The following is a 24,606-nucleotide window of genomic DNA, read 5'->3' as shown; positions in this document are numbered from 1 at the left end:
TGTCTTCAGTCCATTCTAGCATAAAACAAACAAAAGTCTTTCCTTACTTTAATTAACTGATTGTGATTTATTTTGAAACTTTCATCTCCTTAATCTACTTCTGGCTGAAATAAAATGCTAACATGGATTTTCTCCAGGATAGTAATGCCACATGGCAATTTGGACTCTGTTGGCTTATGTTCCCCTTGGGTTTCTTTACACGAATCAGGGACTGTGGGTGCAAAAGTTTTCTGAACCAAAGAGAGAAATGGAACTTAACTTCATGTGGATATAGTTATAAAGCTTTGTAAACAGATAGATGTGAACTACCTGCCCTACTTGTCTTCTGTGGCTATTGATAACATAAAATAACAGGGGCAACACTATTGACAGTGACTGTTCATTGAGTGCTTTCTGAGAGCAGGCATTAAAAAAAACAACAACTCATTTTCATATCTCTAGGTGTTATCACCCCTACTGACAGCTATGTAAGTGAAGACTAAGGTTTTATGCAACTTGTTTAAGATGGCCCAACAAGTGAGTGGAATAGGTGGATGATTTCAGAAATATCAGTGATCAAGAAGCAAAATTCCTTGATTTTAAGAACAAAAGATACATAAGAGAGAATATTTTAAGATAAAAGATGTAAGCCTTGATGCAATTTTTAAATTGGCCATTCATTCCTATGATAAAATACCTCTTATCATTTGTTAGTGTACACATTGCATAATATACTAAAAGGGAAATGAAAGTAAATCAATTGAATAGGACTGTAGATCAAGACTACGGTACTGGAGGGAAAAAACTAACTCAGGCCAGATTGACTGCTTTGTTTGCCACTGTTTTCCCACTGGTCCTTCCCCCACGCCTTGCCAATCCCTAACCCAGAGGTCGGCAAACATATCCTCTAAAGGGCCAGATAGGAAATACCTTAGGCATTGCTTGCCGCATACTTTCTCTGTCACAACTACTGAACTCTGCTGTTTGTGGTACCAAAGCAGCATAGACGATATGATACATGAATGGGTGTGTGGTGCTAGAGTAAAACTTTATTTATGGGCACTACATTCGAACTTCACATAATTTTCATGTGTCATGAAATGTCCTTTTATTTTTTTCCAAACATTTTTATGAATACTCAATTTGAAATTCATGTAATTTTCATGTGCCATGAAATGTCATTCTTCTTTTGATTTTTTGTTTACCCATGCAGAAATGTAAGAACCATTCTTAGCTCCGAGGCTGTACAAACAGGAGAGAAATCAGATTGAGCTCCCAGGCTGGGGTTTGCTGACCCCTATCCTGACCTGACCATCCTCCCTCTGGTTTTCAAGCACACTGGGTATTGTCCCTGTGGGTGTCTCCTCTTACTTCAAGCATTTAAATGTTGTTTTGTACCAAGATCTTAATCCCGGAAAAGACTTCAGAGGACCCAGTAAGAGACGTCCTTCCACTCACATTTTGCAAAAGCCCACTTGCAGAGTTGCTGCTGCCAAGTCAACTTCAGCCGAAACAAATATTTAATAGAAGCCATAGCTGCTAAGAGGATTTGTACTAAAATGGAAAATTCTTGACATACTCTGTCAATTTCATTGAAGATTAAAGGATAAATTCAGGACTTTTGTAGTATTCCCAGAAGCTATCTTGTTTCCAAATGATACCCTCAAATATGCAAATTCGTTGTGTTTTTTTTTTGCAGCCTAGGTCATTGTTAGATTTTAAATATTTTGTTATTATTTTTCTCCAGGGAAGCCACTCTTAATATGACGGAACATCTCTGAACTTCTAAAAGACCAATGTTTGAGTTTTAGCTCTATGAATTTTACTTAATCTTTGGTAAGTTCATGCCACCATGGGAGTGGAGTTTTGGCTTCTTATCAGTAACATGGTATTAATAATCCTACCCCCAGGGCTTTTTATTACAGTTTACTTATTAGTTATTTACTATTTATTATAGAAATTTCAAACAAACCCAAAATACATAGAGGAATGTAATGAACCCTACAGACTTATTGCCCAGTTTCAATTGTTTTCTATATTTTGCTAAACTTCCTTACTCTTTATCCTCTTCTCCTTTTTATCTCACTCTTTGAGTTTTAAAGCAGTTCCAAATGTAATGCCATTTCACCTGCAAATATGTCAGTAGGTGTCACTAATAGATACAACCCTTTTAAGGAATGTCATAATTATCACAGCTAGCAAAATTATAATTCTTTTACATCATATATTATCCAGTTAGTCTCAAAAATGTCCTTACACAGTTGGGTTTATTTTGAATCAAAATCTAAACAAGATTCATATTTTGCATTTGGTCCTACATCTTTTAAGATCCTTAATTTATGTTAAGATTGATTAATGGGGTCTCTAAGGTTAAGTTTCCTTGTTAAATATTCACTAATGTTTTTAGCTTTAGGTATGATGCTTAGGTTTTTTACTTCATAAGGTGTTGTAAAATACATGTTTTCCAATTTTATCAATGCCTTTTAATTTATTCGCTGGAATTCCATAAAAAACTTTCCCTCATCAACTACTTGGCTACTATGAAATATAGTTCGTATATTAAATGCTTGTTTCTTTTATTTGCCAGTTTTATTTTTTTATTAATTTTACTTTAGGTTCTGGGGGTAGTATACTTTTAGTCCACGTGCACTGAGTTGTTCCTTATGTGCTTCTGAAGGTGGAGAGTGAGTACTATGGTTGTTGTGGGTTTTTCCTTCAGCCATCATCAGTTCAGGGATTTAACGTTTTTGATAAGTTTCAACCCATCACATTCTTTTTTAGGATGCGTTTTGTGTCTTATTCAAATAGTATTTGATTACTTTTTTGCTTGCGGGCATGACCAGATCTCTTAGGCTCACTTTATATATATCTTCCCCCAGACCTGGATCAGCCAAGAAGCCCTAGCTTCTTTTTAGTAGGATACGATATTCAAAGACCACAATCTGGCCACTAGGGTTGCTAATTGCTACTATTTCTAAGTTTCTCGGTGAATAGAGATAGAATATATGTATCTATATAATATATATATATATATTAAAGAAAAATAAATCATTGTTTTCTACCTCCTGGGTTCAAGTGATTCTCATGTCTCAGCCTCCCAAGTAGCTGGGATTACAGGTGTGCACCACCATACCCAGCTAATTTTTGTATTTTTAGTAGAGATGGGGTTTCACCATGTCGGTTAGGCTGGTCTCAAACTCCTGACCTCAGGTGATGGGTCCGCCTTGGCCTCCCAAAGTGCTGGGATTACAGATGTGAGCCACCATCCTCAGCTTTCAGCTTCACCTAACATTTGTGTTTTATATTTCATTTTTTCTTTTATGCTAAATAGCTTGATTCTTCATGATGTTAACACAATTACCTGTTGGCTTTATTTTATAGTGTGAACCTGTGTACATACACACACACACACACAGAGTTCACAGTTCAAAAGAGCAATACCAGTATTTCCACTAACAATATGAGTGAATACAGTTTAAGATTGTTTGTTATTATTTTTGTTTTAGAATATAGCACGCTAGGGATAAATAGTCCCTAGTATGTCATTTTTAATCACATGAAAAAATTCTTGTGGTTACAGAACTTGATATATGGATGTATTTATTTATTTCATTTCATCTTTATTTTGGATGATTACTTTTTCTATCAGTTTTATTTTATAGTTAGATAAAATATATACATGGTTTAGTATTAAAACATTAAGACACGGATTTCTTCCTTCCATTCATATTTCCTGCCCTTCCTATAGAAAATATATTACATATTCTTTTCTACTCTATGCTTTTTCATGAGATAATAATACATCCTAGTGATGACTCCATAGCCGTTGATAGTTTATTTAATCTATCCTCTTTTTGCTGGCACGGGATTTTTCCAGTCTTTTACTGTTAGTTCTCCTAATAGTAAATAGCCTTTACAGACTGTGTATGAAGGTACACACACACAAGACATAATTTTGTTAAAATTCTATTATGTTAATTCCACACACATTTATTACATACTTTCAATGTGTTAGAGTATAAACCTCATTCCTACTCCTGAGATTTTACAGTCTGAGATGATACTGAATACAAAGAAAAATTTCAGATTTTACCTTCTTAGATTATTTAAATGTTAATTTTTTAAATTAATGATTTCTTCAGATGATATTGCTTCATATTAAATTAATTCCTGGATTTATGAATACATACAGATACCAATGAAGTACAGCTTTTCTGCTGTATTTGACGATAGTGATAAAACAACTTATTTCAGTTTATGAACCACAAATCATGCAATCAAAACAGTCTGTTTTGCTTAGCTGATTTATGTTTTTCTAAAACCAGAATTCACAATGACAACAGTGACAGTGACCACAGAAATTCCTCCAAGGGATAAGATGGAAGATAATTCTGCCTTGTATGAGTCTACATCTGCTCACGTTATTGAAGAAACCGAGTACGTGAAAAAGGTATGTGGGTAGCAGAAATCATTAGTATGATATGATTTTTTAAAGATGAATTCACATATGGGCTGGAGGACTTTGTTTCCCTCTCCATATATGTAACGGGACACATGTAAAGGAACAATTCTAATTTGGCAAAGGACAGTCTTCCTAGGTGAAATTTAAACTCAGGTTTAGTCATTTCTCTTGAGGATATGAAACTGTTCCTACACTTGGAGTAAAATGCTTTTCCTCACTCAGTAAAATTGAATGATGGGCCAGGAGGGTTCAGAACACCTATCAGCACTTAATTTGTCCCACACTATTCACCACTGGATTTCCTACTGTTTTCTAATGTTTTCCAGTGGTTTCATGAGTGTTGATTATGTTCCCAAGTAGCTGTTTATATTTCCTGCTGAGTTGGTGCCTCTCCTTACCTTGTTCCTTTTCACAGTTCATGGTAACTGTGGGTTGGCATGTCACTTCATTAAACATGTGAAGTCTTATGAGAATCCAAGATGATAATGGCTGACAGAAGTATATATTCTTAACTTTTTCTTAGAAAGATGTTTATTAAGCACTTACAATGTGCTAGAGTAGGCTGGGCACAGTGGCTCACACCTGTAATCCCAGCACTTTGGGAAGCTGAGATGGGCAGATCACCTGAGGTCAGGAGTTTGAGACCTGCCTGACCAACATGGCAAAACCCTGTCTCTACTAAAAATACAAAAAAATAGCCATGCGTGCTGGTGGCCAGCTGTAATCCCAGCTACTCGGGAGGCTGAGGCAGGAGAATCGCTTGAATCTGGGAGGTGGAGGTTGCAGTGAGCTGAGATCAAGTCATTGCACTCCAGCCTGACCAACAGAGAGAGACTCCTCAAAAAAAAAAAAAAAAAAAAAAAAATGTGCTAGAGTATAAACCTGGCTCCTACTCTTATAGCCTTATAGTCTAAAAGGACACTGAATAAAAAGAGAAATTTCACATTTTACCTTTTTGGATTATTTAATTATTTAACTAAATAATGGACAAATTCTGGCATAGTTCATAACTTGTTCAGATCAATTATTTCCATCGTTTTTGAGTGTCTTGCAATTCCATGGGTCGTCAAGACATGGGGCTTATATTTCATGCATAAATGTATATGATCTCTCAGGAATTATTCTGTAGTAATTACTTAATAGTAATTATTTTGTAGTAATTACTAGGTAGTAATTATTTTGTAGTAATTAGTAGATAGTAATTATTTTGTAGTGACTACTAAGCGGTAGCGGTAATTGTTTTATAGTAATTACTAAACAGTAAATTAGTACTAAATTACTAAAAAGACAAAACAGAACTAAATTGTATTAGGTACTAATTACTAAATAATAATTGTTTTGGGGATAATATTCACTTAAGTGATCATATTTTAGATTTGTCTGAGAAAGAGTTCTAAAGATCAAATGCTTACTTTAAGCAATCTAAACAATATTAGCCTAAATGCAAGTTAGGTTGATGGTGGCAGTTATTTAAATCTGAGATCAATATATGTATATATGCATTACTTTCTAGATAATCAGGTACCCTGTACGTGGTATTGAGAAAAAAGCCTTTGGTATTAAATGCCTTTGAAACAGATAAAATGTTTTTTTTTTTCTTCTGTAGATACGAACTACTCTGGAGAAGATCAGAACCCAAATATTTAAAGATGAAGTAAGACATAATAGTACAAATCACAGTCTAGACACAAAGGTAATAATTTCCTTGTGAAGATTCGCATAAAGCCAGTTGGACTTCTTAAAGTAAATTTTTGGGCAATTACTAAGTTCTCTGATGCTTCGAAGGATGAGTGTTGAAGTATTTCATGCATATCTAAAGATGTTAATGATCATATGTGTGAAATGTTTAACCACGAATGTTATGAGTAAGATCAAATTGGAATGGCTAGGCCTTACTTGAATATATTAAACAAAGCTTACTTATCTAAAGTGAATGAGAAGATGTCAGCCCAGCCAAGATCGATGACAGTGATGTTTCCCAATGACAGGCAGAGCTTTTAGGCTCACCTGGGCCACACGAATAGACATACACAGTTGAAGCTTTTAGGCCTGAGTTGAGTAACTACTTTGTCAGATAGCTGATAAGCTTGAATGTGCTCCCTTCTACAATATCAGCTTTATATACATAAAGTCGAGCCTGTACTTAGCATTGTCTGGATTACACCAGGCTAAACCTCATCTGTGCCAAGTGTACTTCATTAGTGTTGTCCACTGGAAGGCAAATGAGGAAAGGGTTTCATAAGCTAAGATGAGGCTGGTGGATTAGGAGGAAAAGAAGGAGATTTTAGGGTTCTAGGATAGAGCTAAGGTGCTGCATTTCATTTGTTTGTTTGTTTGTTTGAGACGGAGTTTCACTCTTGTTACCCAGGCTGGAGTGCAATGGCACGATCTCAGCTCACCACAACCTCTGCCTCCTGGGTTCAGGCAATTCTCCTGCCTCAGCCTCCTTAGTAGATGGGATTATAGGCACGTGCCACCAGGCCCAGCTAATTTTTTGGTATTTTTTATAGAGACGGGGTTTCACCATATTAACCAGGATGGTCTTGGTCTCTTGACCTTGTGATCCACCTGCCTCGGCTTCCCAAAGTGCTGGGATTACAGGCCACTGCTCCCGGCCTGCATTTCTAACAAACTTCTGCTGATGCTGAGCTGCTGGGACTGTAGACCAACACTTGAGGGTAGCAAGGCCCTAGATTATTATGGTGAAACCTCTACAGGGCCAGAGGGTGATGATTAGAAGTGTGGTTGATCTGCTGACCTTTCATGGTTTAGAGCTACTCCTGTCAAGGTTACTTCAGCAGGAGTCACTGAAGGCAAATGAGGAAAGTGTTTCAGAAGTGGGGCGGGACGCCTCTGTCAAATGCTGTCTATGGGCCAAGAAAATTGAGGACTGAATGCCAACCGTTGGATGTAACAATGTGGAGCATATTGGTGGCTTGATAGGAGTGGCTTCATGGGAATGGTGACGACAGTGTGTTGCCATGTATCTGTCTTAGCCGCCTCAAACCACAGAAGGTCAGCAGATCAACCACGCATCAAAACATCAGCCTTCTGGCCCTGTAGGGATTTGGCCAGAGTGACCTAGGGCCTCGCTACTCTCAAGTATGCTCTGCAGTCCCAGCAGCTCAGCATCACCAGAAATTTGTTAGAAATGCAGCATCTAAGCTCTACTCCAGGACCACTGATTCAGAATCTGCATTTTTTTTTTTAGAGACCGAGTCTTGCTCTGTCACGTAGGCTAGAGTGCAGTGGCATGATCTTGGCTCATTGCAACCTCAGCTCCTGGGTTCAAGCAATTCTCCTGCCTCAGCCTCCAGAATAGCTGATACTACACGTGCATACCAACACTCCTGGCTGATTTTTGTATTTTTAGTAGAGATGGGGTTTCACCATGTTGTCCAGGCTGCTCTCAAACTCCTGACCTTGTGATCCACCCACCTCAGCCTCCCAAAGTGCTGGGATTACAGGCATGAGCCACCCCACCATGACCGGTCAGAATCTGCATTTTTAACCAGATCTATCACCCAGTAATTCACAGGCACATTGAAGTTTGAAAAGCACTGATCAATGATCTTTGTAGCCATCTACCACTGCTGATAATCTACCTTCTTCTACAAGAGATTTTCTGTCAAATATTCTTTAACAAATTAAAAAAGAAAATTATTCCTATTCTATATATGGAGAGTGGGAACATGCACTAGGGCCTGGACTATAAAAAACAGAACTGTGGCAGAGTTACAGTGAGGGAGGATGCTATCCACATGCACTATGTTCTTTGTGTTTTTTATTTCTGCAAGTGTAGTTATACTGTAGTGAAAAGAACATATATTTTGCTATTAAACAAACTGGGATTCTAATTCTGATTTGGCAGTTGCTTTAGGTATAATCTTAGGTATGTTAGTTAAATTCTCATCTTCAAATTCCTCACCTGTGGAAAGGGCGTAGTACCTTTCAGTGATTTGAGCATTCAGACAAAAGACAGTACGTAAAACATCTAAAAGATGACCTGGCACATAACAGGTGTTTAACAAATAGAAGTTGTTATTATAATTGTGGGGTATGTGTAATTGTGTAATAGTTTCTCTGTTTTGAAATAAATTGAAAGAACGGGCACACAGTAACTATTTAAGAGGCTGTGACATGAGGTCTCTTGCTCATTTGCTGCATAAACTTGGACCCTGGTCCTCAGTTTCTACATCTGTAAAATGGACAGGTTAAGTTAGATGGTTTCTAATTTCTTTTCCACTTTAGTCTGTGCACAATTCCAGATGAGATTTATGCTCCAAGTATATTTTCAGTGAGCTAGAGCTTACATCAAGTTATAATGGAAGTGCCATTCAGTTCGGATATCTCTGATTGGAAATTTAATATGAGGAAATTACAGTGAAACACGACCAAACATTGACTATTATGTATTGCAACTATTAGGTCTGACTGTATTAGTCTATAATGCAATGTAACCAAAATGGAATTATGTCCACAACTTAGATTTTTAAAACTATCTGGCCTTGCGGATGTTATTTATCTCCTCAAAAGCACTTATCAGTATATGTGAAACTATAGAAAATATAAAAGTTAAAATGTCATTCTACCGCTTCCAATATAAGAATCTGTTCAAATTTGAGCAAATATAGAAGTCAGATGTTTCATCTAGAATTTTCCATTGCTATTTGGGATTCAAAAGATGTATATTTATGCTGACCTGAAGCCTCTTTGATATATCTAACACTGAATGATCATTATTGTTGTCAAAGTTTGTAGAGGAAAAAATAGTCAGATTTTCATGTTTGTCCATTTCAGTGCTGTGGAAATCTTCAACAGGGCTCTCATTCTGAAATGGATCCTTCTTGTTGCAGTTTGGATTTGCTTATGAAAAAGATCAAAGGAAAAGACCTACAGCTCTTAGAAATGAACAAAGAGAATGAAGTATTGAAAATCAAGGTATCACTGTTAGAAGTTTCAAATTTTGTGTTTTGAGCCTTTGGGCTAATAGAGTGTGTTGTTAGTGTTCATGGCTCTGTAAAAGCAGAGATGTCCATACATATCCATAGGTCCCCCTGTATGCTCCCTTCCCTGGAGAAGGATTTTTATATTTCACAAATCATATCTCACTGTTTTATTGTTGAGGCTTCTTTTGTTATTGAAAATATCTTACAAAAGTTCAAGTTATACCATTTTAGTCATGCAAGATGAATAAGTTCTAGAAATCTACTGCATAAGGTTATGCTTATAGTTAACAATACTATACTATACACTTAGTAGATTTCATGTTAAGTGTTCTTATCACAATCCGCAATACATTTTAAAAAGTGTGTTCGTATTTAATAAATATTAACTATAGCCTTCATGGTAAAATGCCACAATATTCTTTAAATTTGTCTATTGCTGAATGCTTTTGATCTTCCTCTTTAAAGGCTTATTTTATATGCAGTCCTGCAATGAATATCTTGGTAGGGAAATCTTTACAGTCATCCTTGACTGTTTCCTTAGGTTAAATCCTGGAAAGATTCATGACATTTTAGCATCATTGCCCTCAATACTTTAAACTTGCCCCACTTCTATTTCAGGAAGATACACTTTTTAATACTGTTATGGACATTAATGATAAAAGGCTTGCAAATAAGTGTATAAGCTGACAGAGCACCATAGAGTTATTTGAACGGTGAGGAGTATATCTGCAGGGCATTGCTGTGGAGTGAGCTCTGCTTTGGTTTGACTATGGCAAATCTGCCTGTTCAACCGAAGAGGGAAATTAATAATTAACAATTGCTGTACAATAAGGCAAAATTTACTGTGTTGTGTTTAAGATGAAACTTCCTCCCCTCCCCGACTCTGCTTAAAATTAACTAACTCTCTGTAAACCATTCAACCTTATCTATCCTCCCCACATTCTTAGCAAAGTTCCCAGGCATCCGGAAGTTCCTATTTTTCTTGCTGACCACCTGCAAGGTCACAGGGCAAATAAAACCTAAAGAATGTAAAACGTGTTTCTTAACATGTTATTTTTCAAATGTAAAGCACGTCGCAAGACATGTCACAGGATTATTAACTGCTCTTTGTTCTTAGTTCTGTAAAATCACTTCCTGCTTCATCATCTTGTATCACAAAAGTACTTAAAAGGCCCTCAGTTTCTTTGTACCTTGCTCAGGCTTAGGAAGCAATTCCACTGAGCCCGTAATCACATTAAATAAAATCCTCCAGCTTCCCCATTGGTCTCTCCAAGTCTCTAATTTCCTGCTTCACAGCAGCTCCTCTAAATAAGGAGTTTCTCATTGTACATTTTCCTCTTACCAGGTAACAGTGTCCTCTCTCCTATCCATTTTCTATGAGGCTGTACATGTGTAGTTACAACCTTGGTGTTCTTAATTGCCCATCAAACTGTTCTGCCTTTAACACTTTTTGTTGTAAATGTCAGAACATACATAGTGACCTTTTTTCTAGCTGGAAGCCTCCAGAGAAGCAGGAGCAGCAGCTCTGCGAGATGTGGCCAGGAGATTATTTGAAAACTACCAAACACAATCTGAAGAAGTGAGAAAAAAGCATGAGGATGGTAAATACTTACTCCAGGTACTGAACACGCAGCTTGTCTATTGGAGAACTCGCCCCAACCCCAAGTTGTTCAAGTTCATCTTTCTGGAAGAATTAGAAATGAAACAAGCAATGGCCAAGTGACCTGGCAGAAGACTTGGAGAAGGAGCCGTGGGCTAGTCTTTTTTGCCGATTTCCCTCACACTGTGTAGCTCAACACCCCAGATGTTGCTTTGCTGCTGTGTCTCAATTCTTACCCAGAGCCCCCAAGAACACAGGTGGGAGGGAGGCAGCACCACCCTGCCTGGAAATCTGGGCTGGCCCTGCAGAGCCTGGCTGGTAACTTCCCTTCAGGCTCTGTTGTTGACTCGCTAGGTGACCCAGACTAAGCCATTCTTTCTGGACTTGGATGTCTCTGTCTCTAGAGTGAAAGACACATAGTTTCAAACTTGTTTTGGTCTTAGGATACATACTTCAGATTAAAAAAAATAGAAAACAAAAGTATGTACGTATATATAGTTAAAAAATACTTAAGGTTATCTATTTTAATATTTTAATATGTAAATATATATAAATGTTAAAAATAAAAAGACATGTACATACCCTCATGCATATTCTTTTTTGTTCATTTGCTTTTAAATCTGAAGTATATATACTAGGACCAATAAAATCTGTCTGAAAAATATATTCTAGAACTGGAAGAGTCAAAAATGTGTGTGTGTCTGTGTGCGTGTGTGTCTGTATGTGTTTGCCAACATTAAAAATATAAAACAGCTAATCGGAAAGTTCATTCATAACAGTTTGGGGCACCCAGGTGTCTGTCAGCTCAGGCTATAGGAGGGTCTCTGGGGAGTACAGTAGGAAATTCACTGCCTAAGTGACACCCTTTCATGCTGCAGGCTGTGTTAGTGATAGTTGCAAACTCACTTGCATGCAGGGTGCAGTTGAAAAACATAGGTGGGAAGTGGATGAGGGGCCCTATGTGATGGTGGTGCTTGTGGGGACGGTAAGCATGCATCCCTGTAATGTGGGCTCAGCCCCAGGCCGGAGTGACCTGACAGGAAGGCCCACTTGGTATTTACAAGGGAAGCCAGACACTTACTTTTCCCTGTGAAGTGTCAAGCTTTGTTACATACACATGCAGAAGAGTAAGAAGTTAGTTGACACAGTCGCACTGTGGCCTGCTGCCTGCTAGACGGAGACTTCTCTCCTATGATCGTCAGCCCTACCCGTCCTCTGTGCCTATGAAGTAGCACCGTGATACAGTGAGGAGACTTATTCTGCTTTCATGACACTTCCTGATTAAAAATAAAACATGTTTTCATTGAACATGTAAGTTTTTTGTGTTGTTCTGGATAACATCAGGGGAAATACTCAATGTGGATGACTGGTTGATGGGTGCAGCAAACCACCACAGCATATGTATAACTGTGTGACCTGCACGTTCTGCACATGTACCCCAGAACTTAAAGTATAATAAAAAAATTTGCTTTTCTTAAATTAGTATCTTTCTTTCTCATACCAGTTCAGGAAGTATGCTTTATGGCAACAAATGTAAACATTCTAGGAAGAATATTTATACATTATTAATTCTCGATTTAATGTTGTTGCAGTCTATCAGGGTTATTTTGAAGGAAACGCGGATATCAAAAGAATAATTCTAAATAAGTATGAATTTGGAATTTTTTTGGCTAATTAGAAAATTATAGGAAGAGGTAATATGTGTAAAGGTTAAATAAAAACCGAGTTTTCTCAACACAACTGTTTCTCTGACCATAGGTTAATAAGATTGAAAAAGAACAGAAATTGAAACAACATGTTGAAAATCTGAATCAAGTTGCTGAAAAACTTGAAGAAAAACACAGTCAGATTACAGAATTGGAGAACCTTGTACAGAGAATGGAAAAGGTACGCCCCTGGAGAATTAGGGGATTTTCTTACCGACATAGTTAAGATGAGAAAGAAATAAAATAACACTAAAATAAATAGGACATTAATTTAAATAAGATAATATTAAGTGAAAGTGTTCTTTACAATTCTTGGCCTTAGGAAGTATTTAATTTTATTTTTTTCCCTTAAACATTTCATATGATCTGTACTGTAGGGATTGATTTACCTTCTGCAAATACTGTAGTCATATCATTTGTCACATTCTCTTTCTAGGAAATACATGACTTTGAAAGGGGATCCAGGTGAGGCTGTGAATGCAAATAATGGAAAAGATCACAAAGTCCATCTACTAGGAGCAATATGGCAGGTCCTTGTAATCACAGCATTTTAATGTGCAGTATGCATTTTGGCACATTAAAATGTTTGTAAAAACCTATGGCTGTACTGGGAGAGGTTCGGTTAACATTAAGAAAATCCATTCTATGGAAACTGGAACTTTAAGAAGGCATATTTAGAGAAGAGTAGTAATAGAACAAAAATGATAAAATGTTTCACGCAATGTTCATTTAAGGAGCTAGCACTCCAAATATACATAAAAGGTAAACACGTAAACTTGTGTATGCATGCCTTAGAATTTAGAATTTGGACAAATCAAGGAATAGTTTTTTAAATAGCAAAACAAAGAGAAAACTGGCATCTCTGAAATGGAATTGGACTTAGAGAAGAATGTAGGTTTTGGCTTCTAGTAACTCTTGCCTAATACATTTTCTTATATTTATTGTATTTGCCTCTGTTCTTTTTAGCTTTGTTTTATTATTCTGCCTGGGTTTATGCCATTTTATAAACGTCATTTCAAAAACATCACATTTCAATATTCAGGTTTCTTACCAAAGGAACTTTGATTTGTTTAAAAATATTTCCCAAGAAATTAAAGTTTTATAACATTGTGATTTGGTTGAATTTATAGTCTTTGTGATGTTCTATGAAGAAATCGCAAAAATTAAATATGCTCGTTTATCAAGTGGTTCTATGATGATATTCAGCTGCATGTGTATTATGTGGTGGGTCACAGAGTGTTATACTTCAGCTGAATCAGTGGGCTAGAATGTCCTCAAGCAATTAGTTTATCCAGGCATGACAGTTTATAATTATGCTGTTTTGGAAAAACTATAATATTTGGTTGAGTACTTGGTAGTGTCAGAATACTTGATCCTATAATAAATACCTTAACAAAACTAAGATAGCACAAAGAATGTTTACATTAAGGAAAGAAAGACAATTCTGGGAAATGAATATAATTGCTTAACCAAACAATTTGATTAACCAGGTTAACATTTAAGTATAGACTAGAGCTCACCCCATCTCAAACCCAGTAATATTGGGTCAGGTTTAGTGGCCACTGTCACTGCTCCCCAATTAACAAAAGAACAGTGGAAGATAATTTCTGTTTCCTAGTGACCCCAGGAAACGTGTACTAGATGTAAGTTCATCTCAGAGTTCTGGGGTCTATTTACTTCACTGTTCATTAAACAAATATTTGAACACCACCATCCACAGTGTAGAACTACGGGCTGGATATACATTTGTGAATGAACCAGTCAGTCTTTTTGTGGAGATGACAACGTAGTATATCTGGATTGTGTGAGGTTCAAAGAACTTCCCAGATCTCCCTTTCTTATTTCTTCTATGAGTCCTTTAGGGAGGCTGAAAGCCCAGTCGAAGGCAGAGGAGCGTACTTCAGAGTAAGATTCAGTGGCTCAGATCCTGTAGGACATGCTTGGGAAGTGGTGGCCTCACTCCTCCCTGATAATAACTCATAAAAGTGAGCTGTCTCCAGGAGATCTTGGACAGAGGAAGTAGACAGGATGCCCATGGCTTGGAAAGGTCATACAGCAACCTTCCACAGTAATTCAGTGACTTCCTAGAATACAGCCTACTGGAATCTCTGGAGGTGGAGATAAGTGGGGATACTGTGGAGGGGAAATGTGCAGGAGTCTTATCTTTAAAAAAAAATGGTTTAGGCCAGGCATGGTGGCTCATGCCTATAATTCCAGCATTTGGGAGGCTGAGGTAGGAGGATCCCTTGAGGCCAGGAGTTCAAGATGAATCTGGCCAACATGGTGAAACCCTGTCTCTCCTAAAAAATGCAAAAATTAACTGGTCATGGTGGCATGTGCCTGTAGTCCCAGGTACTCTGGAGGCTGAGGCATGAGAATCACTTGAACCTGGGAGGTTGCATCCTACTAAGATCACGCCACTGCACTCCAACCTGAATGATAGAGCAGGACTCTGTCTCAAAAAACAAAACAAAAATAAAACCAAATTGGTTTAAAGATATTTTATATTTGGGAAACAAGCAAATAAATAAAACTACAAGAAGCAAAGCTTGGCTTAAGGAGAGACTGAGAAGACAGACTGTGAGGAAGGGTGTCTCAGGTGGGGAGTGGGGATCAGAATTAGGGAGGGTGTACTGGCCCTTTCATATTAATAGGAAAAAGACAAGTTCAAAAAGAAAGCAAAAATTAAAAATGAACATCCCCACAAAGGTTGATAAATATTGCCCTGGTAGTGCATACCCCCTGGAGAAGAATTTTCTTGCTACTCACTTGAACAATCTACTGCTCCAGTAAATAGCCATTAGTGGTATGAGGTCTGGTAATGAACGCATTACTTAAAACCTTCACCATCTGTCCCACTTTAATCAGGAATGCAGTGAGAATGAATTCCATAAACACAGTGATAAGCTAGCAAAAATGCCCAATAAGAGCATTTTAATATAGCATATGTTCTGTTTGTTGCAGTGCAATTCTGTTACATTATATTTGTTTCCTAATGTCATTGATTTAGCTCTATTGCAATTTTAGAGCTGAAAGGCACTCTTGAGACCACCTAGCTCCTCATCATAATTTTATAAATGAGGACAGCATGAACCAGAAACGATTCCGCCATCTTCCACTTCCTAGATCACACCACTTTCCATTATGCCCCTGTCTTCTCTAATGCTGGACAAAACCGATAGACTTGGTTCCCAAATCATTCAGATGTTACCATTTGGCAATGATTTAAATTGGTGCCCACTCGGATCAATCTGGGGAGGGAATCCTGGAGCTGTCTTGAGGTGTGGCTCTGGGAATAGTGGGTTGCCCACTGTGTGGTGCTGTGAACTCCCTTTCCCTTTCCTGAAGACATTGCCTGAGAAATGCTATCTGGTATGGTGTGATTTTCTGTGTTGTCAAAGAGGAGGCAAAAAGAACCCAAGCTAGATGCTGAAGCCTGGCCAAGGGAGAGCATTTACTTGTCCAGCTGTCTGGTTTTCCTGATTCCTGTTTATGAAAATCCATTAATCAAGAGCAAGTCTATTTAATGTTGTTAGGAACCGTTTTCGCTCACCCCACAAATTCAAAATACATTATCTGCTGTGTGTTTCTGTGATAAGCCAAGCGTCATATGCTTGCAAGATGTACCTGTGATCCCTCAGAAATAACTTGAACACAGCTAGGGTAACTCTAGGACAATTTCTACGTGGCAAGAATACTGTAAGAAAAATTTGAAAAAGTGAGCATAATTTTAAAAAAATAACAGAACACATAAAATATGAAGTAACTGGTACCTTCAAATTATTATATACTGAGGTCCAAATATGTGTCCAGAAGCCTGTATGCCTTTTACATATATTATCTCCATCATCCCAACATTTCAATATAGGTAATATTATCCCCATTTTAGGAATGCTCAGAAGACAAAAGTATGAATCAAATGAATAGACAATGAATGCCTGTCAAATGTTGCAACTAACTCATTGATTATTGAAGGAAACAGTAAGATGAGAAAGCTGGTTTAAATAAAATATTTTGAGGATCTAGCCATTTATAGGCATTTTGGAGAAAAGGTGAAAATAGAATAGGATTACTAGATTACATTAAAAAACAGTTAATATTCTTTAAGGCAATTAAACCATAATCTTTGGGACTATCTGCTTATCTCTTCTACCAGACAGAAACCTACAAGTTTACATTCAGCTTCACAGAATCAGGGCTCTAATAAAATAATAAATAATAGAAGCAAACACGGGAAATTCTCTGAGAGAATTAAATCTTGGGTCAGATGATTAAATGATTACCCAATATGACATTAAAACTGCATGCTGCATATTGCTTCTATTTCCAAGTTTGGGTTAATTTTTCTTAACAGTGGTAAGGCCCAGAGAGTTTAAAATCTTGGCCAAAATTTATAAATCAAGTAAGTCCCTGCATACCATCTTTGTGATGTTTCTACTATATAGCACTGCCTTGCTGTGTACTGCTCATTCAGATGCTACAGCAGGAAGTAATTTTAAACAGCCCTGTAGATAGTTTCAGCACATCTCTCCCAGTCAATTCCATCCATGTTGCCAATACCAATTCCTCCCTCTTTTCAATCCCCCTCGATTCTTTCCAACTTGGCAACCTCAATCATCAGGCCAAAGCACCAAATTCTTGTTTTCAGCCAATTGCCATCAAATATAAAATGAACACAGTCATCTCAGCTTCGTTTTTATGGTCTTATTTGTTATCCTTTAGGATGGAAAGAGTTTGGCTTAATAATCAAATTAAGGCATTTTTAAAAGATAGTCTTTCTCAGTATCATGAAATTGCAATCTCAGTTTCTCCTGTATCCTAATTGGAAAGCAGTTGTATCCTTTGTGGCCTTGATCCTTCATTAAACGTATGTTTACTACTCTCTGACAGATGCCACGTAGTGGGCATGGTATCTAGTGTCCTTAGATACCACCAACTCAGTCTAATGTAGGGAAGCAGGTATAAGGGTGGGAGAGCCAGTGCCTAGTGAGGGATGAGCAGGCTGTTTATGTGGGGTAGGATCGAGAGAGGTTAATCGGAGAGGCTGAGCTGAACAGGCTACGGGTAATGCCCTGGAGGAGGAGCAAAAGTCCTCCAGGCAGGTGAGAGAGTAAAGAAAACTATTCTTGGCCTATAGTTGAACTATGTGTAAAGCACACAGGAGAATACTTGGCCAGATTTCCTTGAAGATGGGTAGTAACAGCACATGTGAAATCAGCTCTTTAGCTCAAACCATAGTTCTAGTTTGAACAGAGGACTGCCTTACCAAACATATACATCCAGTTTAGCAAAATTTATATCTTATTTTCTCCTAGGAGAAGAGAACACTACTAGAAAAAAAACTGTCTTTGGAAAACAAGCTACTGCAACTCAAATCCAGTGCTACATATGGAAAAAGGTTTGCGAAGCTACCTGTTGAGTAAAAGCATTCCTGATTTCTTTCCTGTCCACTGGTACACCAGCCAGGGAACAGAAGGCCTTCCATCCCCCAAGAATGACTGACAGTGCAGGAAGAAGGTTGAATTCCTAGGATTAACAGATATGTAGTTACATGCTTCCCCTTCTTCAGACTCAGAGGAATCACAGGGCAGTTGGGAGTGGGGCAGGGCAGAGTTCACTGGGGATGCGGGGAAGCCAGTGGGAAGGTTAGTTCTTCTGAAGAGTGAATGAGTGAGTAAGCCTGGCACCTCCTGGTTTACTTTTTGTGCTAAGTAGGATGCTTGAGAGGTCTTTATTCTCCAATGTTTCTGTCTTTGTTAATGAGTCTATTCTACAGTTGACATTACAGTGGCCAGAACACAAGTCGAATTCTAAGATAATTTCCTGATACTCTATAATTTGGTAGGGTGAAGGAAATGCTATGGACAATATCCTTGGTTCTTTAAACTTACTTATAAATACTCATAATTTAAAAGCAGTCACAGTCCTTAGTATGCTGGGGGTAGGTTTGTGGCTATCACCATAATTGCTGTGCTACTCAGCTGCTATTAGAAGTCTCTGTATTATCATGTAATAAATCATAAGACATTTTCTGAGATTTTTATTTTTTTTAAACTCTAAGTCCAACACAGTTCCGATATAATGATATAATAGTGCTAGAAGTCAAATTGATTTCAAGATCTTAGTTTGTCAACCTAGAATTATTGTTCACTAGGATATCGGGCACTGTTATGGGCAGAATTCTTGTCATTTATTCAATGATGTATGCTCAGACATCCCTCTTTCTAAGTCTTTTGATTCCCCCCTACAGGCTCCCCGTTGCTTCCTTTCCTTTATCTTTCTTCCCACCTGTCCTCATATGTTGTACCTTCTGCCTGGCTTGGATTCCTGCATTTTTGACCACATATAATGGGCTGATCCTGAAAATTACACACACATATTTGACACATACTAGGATACCAATGAGTTATTAATTTTCCTATCTTCTTCCCTGCAACAAGCATATAGCCCAAGAGAGGGGACTTCTAAGATAGTTTTATAACACTGCACATTTCTGTAGAGAATGAAGGAAATACTGCAGAAAGTCTCCTTAGATATTGGAATTACATATGGATATTTATAACTTAATTCTAAGTAAATCTTCAGCTAATATTTTTTTCTTAAATAGACTTTTTTCTTAAGTAGAGTTTTTCTATGTAGCAGAACTACTGATTTGTACAATGTATATTCCATTAAAAGTTCAGGATGTCCAAGTTTGATTTTTTTTCCTTTAAAAATATATTTTTTAAAATTGGTAATAGGGCTATTGTTCGTCTTTGAGCCAACAATGTAGCTGTTTTAAAAACCAACTTGATCTATTCTTTCACTTCTGTTCTATACAAGCAGTTGTTATAAAGAATGCTTTAAAAGTGCCCAAGGAAGTTTTAGAAATTTCTTGGGGAAAATGGATGTTTAGTGTTTCTAGAAAGGTTTTTCAACATCCAGGCTTATGCAGTTTTTTTTAAGATTGTGGATATCACATGTATTTTCGATGACTTATTACTTTTTCTGAGCTTTATGTAGAAGTATTCACTTTATGAAGTGACAAAAAAATGAAATCAGTAGAGATCAGACTCTTTTGGTTGAAGCAGAAGAGACTTGATTAAGCTCCCACAAAAAAAAAGAGGGTTTCTGTTAGATAGGGTCGTAAAAAAGAGACAGGAAAGTTAAGATTTGTTTCCTTAAAAATAAGGTTGACTCCATATTTCTATTACTATGACTCGTAACTGACACAGGTCAAATGCTCTGCAGTTTTCAGAATAACCCCAGGTACCTTCTTTACTTTAATCCTTTTATTCACCTTTCAAGGAGAAAGCTAAAGTTCAAATTGAGTTGTCCAAGATTGCTCAATCTCTCAGAAGTTGTAGAACTGGGAGTTTTGGCTTCTATATTTTCATACATAGCAAAGCATGTGCTCATTCTGCTATACAGGATTTTGATTATCTTTCTTTTATTTCTGAAACCTCTGAAAATCTCTCAAACTGGGTTCTTAATTCCTCTGAATAACGATTAGCAAAGGCCGCTTTCCCGACTTCTCCCTCTGCCTTGCCACATCAAAAACAAATAGGCAGGCCTTTTTTAGAGTTTTCTTTTGGAGAAACACATCTGGGATTGATATGGTTTGGCTCTGTCCCCACCCAAAAAGATGAGAATCTTGAATTGTAGTTGCCATAATCCCTACGTGTCATGGGAAGGACCTGGTGGGAGGTAATTGAATCATGGGGCAGTTAGCCCAGTGCTGCTGTTCTCTTGAGTTCTCACAAGATCTGATGATTTTATTAGGGGCTTTCCCCCTTTGCCTGGCACTTCTCCTTGCTGTGTGGTTTTGGCCTGCCATGTGAAGAAGGACATGTTTGCTTCCTCTTCCAACATCACTGTAAGTTCCTGAGGCCTCGCAAAGCCCTGCAGAACTGTGAATCAACTAAATCCCTTTCCTTTATAAATTACCCACTGGCAGGTGTGTTTTTATAGTAGCATGAGAAAAGGCTAATACAGGGGATTGTCGAAATAAACAGTGTTGGCCCCTCCATGTTTACATAGATGCTGCTTAGGAATGGAAACTCCTTAGAGGAGGAAAGACCTCGAAGCTGAGGTTGCATATCAAAGCATATGTTTGTTACTTAAATTGTACATTTATCTGTGGTAGTTTGGGGTGAGAGTGTTCTCTCAAGGCACCCCTTTGATACCACCATTGAAAATAATAATGAAGAAAAATTTTATGGAAAATAGTAACAGACATTCATGAATTTTATTGAAATGCGAACAGGGCTACACCTACATTTCAGCTGAGTCTTTCCTTTAGTCTGGTCTGGGAATGGTAAGAATCTAACCCCTTCTGTTCTTGTGGCTGTGGTTCCTAGTTACCCTTTATTCCACTGGGAGCCCATAGTCAGTGATGTTCACACTCATAGAAGTCAAAAAATAAAAAAAAAATTTGATCCTGAATAGAAGGCAATATGAGTCCCCACAGATGGTAGCAATATTATTTTATACCTTCAGAGAAGCTCTAGGATGCCACTAATCTCACTATCTTCTCTTTCCTGTGGGAGCTCTATGTAGGGTTATTCGTATTTGCAATGTCTCGGTTATCTGGAGTGTGCCAGAAGTAGCCTCTTGGAGCCTGCAACATGGCTTCAGTTGCTACATTTACTTCTTTTCTCTAAGCATCTGGCTCTTTTGGTTTCTTCTGGAATTTTCATTCTCATAAGCATTGTACTGCATGAATCCCTGGTAATAAATATACTTTATAAAGACTTAAACACGTTATATTCTTGGGCTATGTAATTATGACCATGCTCAGGCTATTCATGCCCTTTGTGAAAATTTCAAGAAAATTTAAATTTATAAAAGCTACATAAAATATAACATGATTACTTAAATTGGAAAAAAAATAGATAATGAGGACAAGGAGATGTAAGAATAGATATACCATAAGGTTCGTTTACAAAATCAGGCCCATGGATACTACAGACTTGCTCACAGTAGACCACTGACTCAGTTTTAAATTTTCCAAAGGCCAACCCAAACAGGAAATGTTTAGTTTTGTGAGTCACAATTCCACATGATGAAAACAAATCAGGTCTTTTGGATCATTCAGTTATTTCTAATCTACCTATAAGGCCAGAAAGAAAATTGCCCAGGGTATGGTCATAAAAAGAACCCTGAATAATGTCTTCAACTGACCCCTTGTAATAAACACAGACCCCTTGTAATAAACACATAAAGGCTGCAACTCAGAACATCATCTAAAAGAGAAGAGCATGATGCCAACGCAATCCAGTCAAAGCCATTGTAACAAGGAGGAATGGATGTCGCTGTGAAAAAGTCCAATAATACCATCCTCTGGGGTGTAAGTTGACCCAAAGAAAGATTCTTGAGTATCCTGAGGAATGGAAGGAGAGACAATTCTCTACAAACTCAGTTTCTTTCCACCAAGCCTTTGGGAGACCTTGGGTAGTAGAGAAATTGAGGGTGGGATTCCTGTCAAGTGCTTCTTCTATGATCATCCCATGTTGCTAATTAGAGCCAAAGTCATTTCTTTTCACACTTCTGCAGTTAAAGATAGGATTGACTTCCTTTCTTGAATGCTAAGGAATCTGACAGGAAAAGAACCAGAAACAGTTGTCTCTGTCACTGAAGGGGGAACCTCCTTCAGTGATGGATTGAGAGAGAACCCTCAGTTCCTTTCCTCTGAAGGGTAGGGCAGAGGGTCTCTTCTCTTTCGGTTGGGGCTTTTTTGGTTGCCCCACAGGCATTCCAGGCTGCTGGTTTTTTTTTTTCCCAGCCCAAGTCTGGGATGTGTGAGATAAAAAGAAAATCCAGGGGATTAACCATTGTGTCATTTCCTGGATCCCAGTTTCCGGAGCCAGTCTGGCTTCTTTCCACTGAGTCTTGTGTTTTTTCATGTACAATATCCAGGGCTTCTAGTTGTACTTAGTGGGAAGAATGGGAAAGAGAATGTCTTCTACATTTCTTAGAAGCCAAACCTTCTCAATTCTGCTTTAATTCCACCATTTGCTTTATATTTCTATTCAGTTGCATTGCAGAGGAAAACACGGTCAAAAATTATATTGAGACATTGGAAAGCAGAGTGTGAACCCTGGATACAGACATTTGCCTCCTTTTCTTAGGCTTTGCCCTTCCTTATGTTTTCTTCCTCCAGTTTTGCTTGTGTACGTCTTTATTAAGACTGGGTTAAGTGCAGTGGTTCATGCCTGTAATCACAGCACTTTGGGGGGCTGAGATGGGCAGCTCACTTGAGGTCAGGAGTTTGAGACCAGCCTGGCCAACATGGTGAAACCCTGTCTCCACTAAAAATACAAAAATTAGCTGGGCATGGTGGTGGACGCCCGTAATCCCAGCTACTCGGGAGGCTAAGGCTGGGGAGTCAGAAAAATAAATAACAAAGCTCAAAAGAAGATCAAGTGGCAGCTTTCTTAGACATATTTTTACATTTAAAGGTCTTAAATGAATTACTAGACTTCATATTTATTGAACAATCCTAATAGAGATTTTGTGCAATGTCCTTTAGTCACTGTTTTAGAGTATTAGTGGAGATGAGTGAAGCCCAAAGCCTTGTGTTTTCCAGAGTGCTTCTAAAAATATTTTTCTTCTATCTTGAGTCCAATCTCATTTTTTTTTTCACTTACAGTGAACTTTATGGCAATATCTTCAACGAATACATTGGAAAGTTTTCTGAGCTTGGTATTTTTGACAGAAAAATAGCAACCTCTGTTCCCTTGCCTAAAGCCATCTTTTTTTCCCATTGGTTCCAAGGTTCTGGGTTATGGGACACAAAGAAAACCATTTTAAATACCCACCTTTAACAGTTTACAGTCTTTTTATGTTTTGTGCATATTCGAAGCCAGCTTGCTTGCCTCTGCGCGGCACCTTAAGCTCTTTCTCATTCCTTCCCAGGAATGTTCTGAGTCTGACCATTAAGTGGGTCATAGCTGCTCTGTTTTTTTTCCTTCTTCTTCTTCTTTTCTTCTTTTACTTTCCTTGCTGGAGCAACTGTGAATTTCAGCACCAGCTATGAACTCAATTCCTTTTTGCCCTCTGTGTTTTGACCTTTTTTTTTTTTTCTTTTTCTTTTTTTGAGACAGAGTCTTGCTCTGCTGCCCAGGCTGGATTGCAGCGGTGCAATCTTACCTCAATGCAACCTGTGCCTCCTGGGTTCAAGCGATTCTTGTACCTCAACCTCCTGAGTACCTGGGATTACAGGAACATGCTACCAAGCCCGGCTAATTTTTGTAATTTTAGTAGAGACAGGGTCTCACCATGTTGGCCAGGCTGGTCTCGAACTCATGACCCCAAGTGATCTGCCACCTCAGCCTCCAAAAGTGCTGGGATTACACGTGTGAGCCACTGCACTTGGCCTAATTTTTGTAGTTTTAATAGAGATGGGGGTTTGCTATGTTGGCCACGCTGGAACTCCTGGCCTCAAGTGATCCTCCTGCGCTGGCCTCCCAAAGTGCTTGAATTACAGGTGTGAGCCACTACGCCTGGGCTGTTTTGATCTTTATATCCTCAAGTCATCTTTTCCTAGTAACTGAGGTTTCCTTCTGAGGCTCCTCAGTTACCCCACCATCCGCATGTTTGCAGCAATTCTACCCTCCAAGGGTTCTGAGCAACATCTGCCAATTTCTCAACCCTTCCCCTCGCACACACCCAGTCTTCCTGGACTTCTGAAGACATCCTGCCCCTGAAGATTCTCTGTAGGCAGTAAGCCTTCTCACTCTCTTTTTGGAATGTTTGCAGACATCCAAAGGCTGGTATCTCCTTGGAAGTCTCTTCCATCTCCCTGTAGCATCCTTAGGGTGTGGAGCCTCACCTGCTGGGGGTCCTGAAAGTTCCTCAGTCTCTTGTGCCTCAAGAAGCCTCTGAACCTCAAGTCTAGGGACAATTGAAATCTAACGTGAATACAGGCTG

The 24,606-nt window shown here is 38.2% G+C and overlaps 1 protein-coding gene across 3 annotated transcripts in view; it reads left to right on the top strand.

Moving 5' to 3' along the window:
• Window positions 1-24,606, top strand: part of CCDC68 (coiled-coil domain containing 68) — a 67,196-nt gene that overhangs the window by 10,520 nt on the left and 32,070 nt on the right. For all 3 annotated transcript variants that reach the window (XM_008979851.5, XM_008979850.4, XM_017963480.4), the window contains 7 exons: window positions 1,727-1,815; window positions 4,305-4,429; window positions 6,048-6,134; window positions 9,242-9,382; window positions 10,883-11,008; window positions 12,749-12,877; window positions 18,012-18,094. In XM_008979851.5, the coding sequence (XP_008978099.1) occupies window positions 4,313-4,429; window positions 6,048-6,134; window positions 9,242-9,382; window positions 10,883-11,008; window positions 12,749-12,877; window positions 18,012-18,094 (683 nt within the window). In that variant the 5' untranslated portion in view covers window positions 1,727-1,815; window positions 4,305-4,312. The remainder of the gene's footprint in view (window positions 1-1,726; window positions 1,816-4,304; window positions 4,430-6,047; window positions 6,135-9,241; window positions 9,383-10,882; window positions 11,009-12,748; window positions 12,878-18,011; window positions 18,095-24,606) is intronic.

Source organism: Callithrix jacchus, chromosome 13 (genome assembly GCF_049354715.1).
Source record: "Callithrix jacchus isolate 240 chromosome 13, calJac240_pri, whole genome shotgun sequence".
Lineage (NCBI taxonomy): Eukaryota > Metazoa > Chordata > Mammalia > Primates > Cebidae > Callithrix > Callithrix jacchus.
Note: the sequence above shows the minus strand (reverse complement) of the source record. Positions and strands in the feature narration are given on the sequence as shown.